Source organism: Oncorhynchus tshawytscha, linkage group LG05 (assembly GCF_018296145.1).
Source record: "Oncorhynchus tshawytscha isolate Ot180627B linkage group LG05, Otsh_v2.0, whole genome shotgun sequence".
NCBI lineage: Eukaryota > Metazoa > Chordata > Actinopteri > Salmoniformes > Salmonidae > Oncorhynchus > Oncorhynchus tshawytscha.
This window is the reverse complement of record NC_056433.1, coordinates 23,001,923-23,005,341: the sequence shown is the minus strand read 5'-3', so window position 1 is coordinate 23,005,341 and position 3,419 is coordinate 23,001,923. Positions and strand designations below refer to the sequence as shown.

At 40.8% G+C, this 3,419-nt stretch overlaps 1 protein-coding gene across 1 annotated transcript; it reads left to right on the top strand.

Annotated features, from left to right (window-relative positions):
- Positions 1-217: 217 nt before the first annotated feature.
- LOC112250183 (cbp/p300-interacting transactivator 2) lies at positions 218-2,610 on the top strand. The gene is made up of 2 exons (XM_024420107.2): positions 218-455; positions 741-2,610. The coding sequence occupies exon 2, from the start codon at positions 749-751 to the stop codon at positions 1,478-1,480; it is 732 nt and encodes a 243-aa protein (XP_024275875.1). The 5' UTR covers positions 218-455; positions 741-748; the 3' UTR covers positions 1,481-2,610.
- The last annotated feature ends 809 nt before the right edge of the window (positions 2,611-3,419 follow it).

Below are 3,419 nucleotides of genomic sequence, written 5' to 3'. Positions count from 1 at the left end.
GAGTTCATGTTTTCCCACTCTTGCCTTAAACAGAAATAGCTGCAATGAGGTAATGTGCCTCGATGTTTCTGCTGTGAACGCGGGAGGCGATTGGTGCGGGAGGGTGGCGAAGGCTCTGCTCCACATTTTTTGCGATCCTGAATCCAGACTTTCGTCTCGTCAGATTCAAGATTTGGCTCGCTCCGCCCATGACTGGTTGTATAGTATATCAGCACTGGGCGAGGGCGCTTGAAACAGTTTTTTATTTTTTTCTGAGTTTAGGTTGAAAGTACGCTATCTTGGTTTTCAGAATGCACAGTGTTCACTGAGTTGGGACTACATATCGCATAAACTGGACTGATATAGTTACTCGTGTTGTGCTGACAGCGGAACCACATCCAAGGGATCCAGTCAAGTTTTGTGTATGGACAACAGCCTAGGAGTGACCTGCGGGAAATTTATACACTGAAAAAAAAGTAATTACAATATCACGGAGACATTTGATACAACCTCGCAGCTCTGTTATTATTGTGAACCAGTCTGCAGTTACATTTTATACATAGTGTTTAATATTAATGTTTTACATGGGAAGTATGCTTCTAAATACTTTCTCATTTGATAATTTGAAGGCTTTAACAGCCAGACTATTTACTGGGTGATAATCCTTTCCACTTTCATTGTGCGTAATTTATTGGATAAACTAATTATGTTTGTCTTATCCTGTCGATGCAAATGTAATTTTATTTTTTTATTTGTGACAGCTTGGGGAATGGTAGACCGCATGATGGCAATGAACCATGGACGATTCCCTGAAGCTATTAATGGTCTCCACCATCACCACCCAGCACGCAGAATGGGCATGGGGCAGTTCTCGAACCCATTACACCATCAGCAACAACAACAGCAGCAACAGCAACAGCAGCATGGCTACACTACTGGTATTATGGGAGATCATTTGCACTACGGAGGGGGAAATGTAACATCTAACCACGGAATTAGACATTCTGTGGGTTCGGGGAATGTAAATGTAAACGCTGGACACCCAAACGGCAACATGCCTCCCGGTGCGCGCTATAGCTCTCAATTTGTGGGACCCACCGCCGCCGTCCCCACTCAAGGACAGCTCGCGGCAAGTATGCAGTTACAAAAGCTCAACACGCAGTACTACAGCCACCATACACATCCCTCTCATCATCATTATATGCATGAGTTGCATCCTGCGAATCATCAACTTAACGGGACAGGACAACAGTTCAGAGATGGCAACGCGAAACACAGCACGTCCAGTTTGCCTCCACAGGCGCACCATTTGCCTGCTGCAATACTGCCCCCCAACGTCATTGACACGGACTTTATTGATGAGGAGGTCTTGATGTCTCTGGTCATTGAGATGGGCCTGGACCGAATAAAGGAGCTACCTGAGCTGTGGTTAGGACAGAACGAGTTTGATTTCATGACAGACTTCGTATGTAAGCAACAGCCAAGCCGAGTGAGTTGTTAAATCTCAGCAAGTGGACTTATACAGTCATCTACTCAAACAGACTTTAAAGCATTCCCGTTTGTCTCTTAAACTCAAGCATTTGAGAGAGATCTGCAATATACCAATGGAGAACCATTCAAACATGTAGGCTATACTAGATAAATTCCTCTAATATTTGGAAGGTAATAGGCTTACACTGCAGACATGGAAATGAGTTTGTTTGAGTAGGAATGCACTACAATCTCAATCGAGTCTGTCAGAAGGAAAATCCTCAAATCCATGAAATGCATCATTACCTAATTTAACAACTGAACATGGGAAATCAAGAAAACCTACCCGAGTAGAGCTGTCTGCTTATTTGAATAGTCCTCAAAGAAAATAGAGATGTACAATGGTGTGCTTGGTATATTTATTTTCCTGCCTCATTCAAACATTTTGGATGACAGAAGATGTTGAATTATTATGAATTGCAAATTAACCATATTCTAAATGATCTAAGTGGTTAAGAAACATGCTTCTAGACAAGTGCTGTGTCATTGTTCCCTACAATAATATACTGTAAAAAAAAATGGTGATATACTTATCAGATATCTGTAATGTAAAATGATTTGTCTATCATGGAAGAGAACTGCAACTTGTGTTTTTTTCTCTTCTCCCCTGCAAATGTCTTTCTAACATTGCTTGTATCCCAGCCAGGATGCAGTGTGAGTGAACTTGGCTGTCTTGGTTATTGTAAAGGTTAATTGTAGGAGAGATGTGGATCCTTCAATAACAGGGGGAGTGATGTGTTGAGGTGTGGGTATTGTCCACATGCTTAAATGGGACCTGTCTGGTAGAAAGACTGAGACAAAATATTGTCTTTGGAAAAAGGATACTCCTTGCCTGAATACCCGGCCCCCTCCCCCCTGCTCTTTCCTTTGTGGACAATAAATGGTGTGGAATGTTATCAAGGTAGAGAGCATAATTTCACAGGATGTTTTCTTCCTCATCAGTTCTGAGAATTGACACCACTGTGCTTATTTAGTGTATGCGATACATGGCAATACTACTGTGTTGAAGCTTTCCAGGAAAGTTGGACAGTATTTTTGTAATTTATTCTATTTTAATTTGCAAACGTGAATAAAGCAGCTGAAGTGCATTACTGAAGTGAACATGGTGTGATTGTGGGTGTTGGCATCCGTTCCATGTGTTTTCAATTTGTGGGGTTTGTTGTTGCATACTTTTGCATAGTGGCAGGACAAAAAACAACTATCCTTTTACATTCAGAATTCAGTTTGGTTCACATGGGCCCAAAGTTGTAGTTAGGGAAAGGGGGATACCTAGTCAGTTGTGCAACTGAATGCATTCAACTGAAATGTGCCTTCTGCATTTAACCGAACTCCTCTGAATCAGAGAAGTGCGGGGGGCTGCCTTAATCGACATCCACGTCTTCGGTGCCCGGTTAGTGTTGTGAGGAAATACTACACTCTTAGGTTCTAGATAACACCTTTTTTTTCTAAGAGTCTAGTTCTGAGACTAACCACTAATGATGCATACAGCCTAAAAATACCGAACCACCTAACAATTCTAGTACTTATTACATAGGTATTACAAAGAAGTCTAGTGTTTTGCATCCCTGTGATTGAAACTATGCATGCATAGACATACAGTGCAATGAGAGTTTCACTTTGTCCTTGAAACTAAGATAAAACACCTGTGTTATTTATTATTGACAATGATACGACTGTAGATATTGGACAATGATCTAAAGTGATACTGTTTTTAGTTATGCTTGATATGCCATGTAAGAAGGCACTGCCATTGAATGCTGATTGTAAAAGGTCAGTCTTATTGTCAAGCTAGTTAATAAGTACACTCCTATTATTTTCACCAAACTGTAAATAAGATAAAAAATGTAAAAGATTTAACACTTTCCTTGGATGACAATGAACTATGAAATGACATTTAGACTTTTCAGTCC

Coding starts and splice junctions, on each gene's coding strand:
- LOC112250183 (XM_024420107.2), top strand. CDS start 749: ATGGTAGACCGCATGATGGCAATGAACCATGGACGATTCCCTGAAGCT.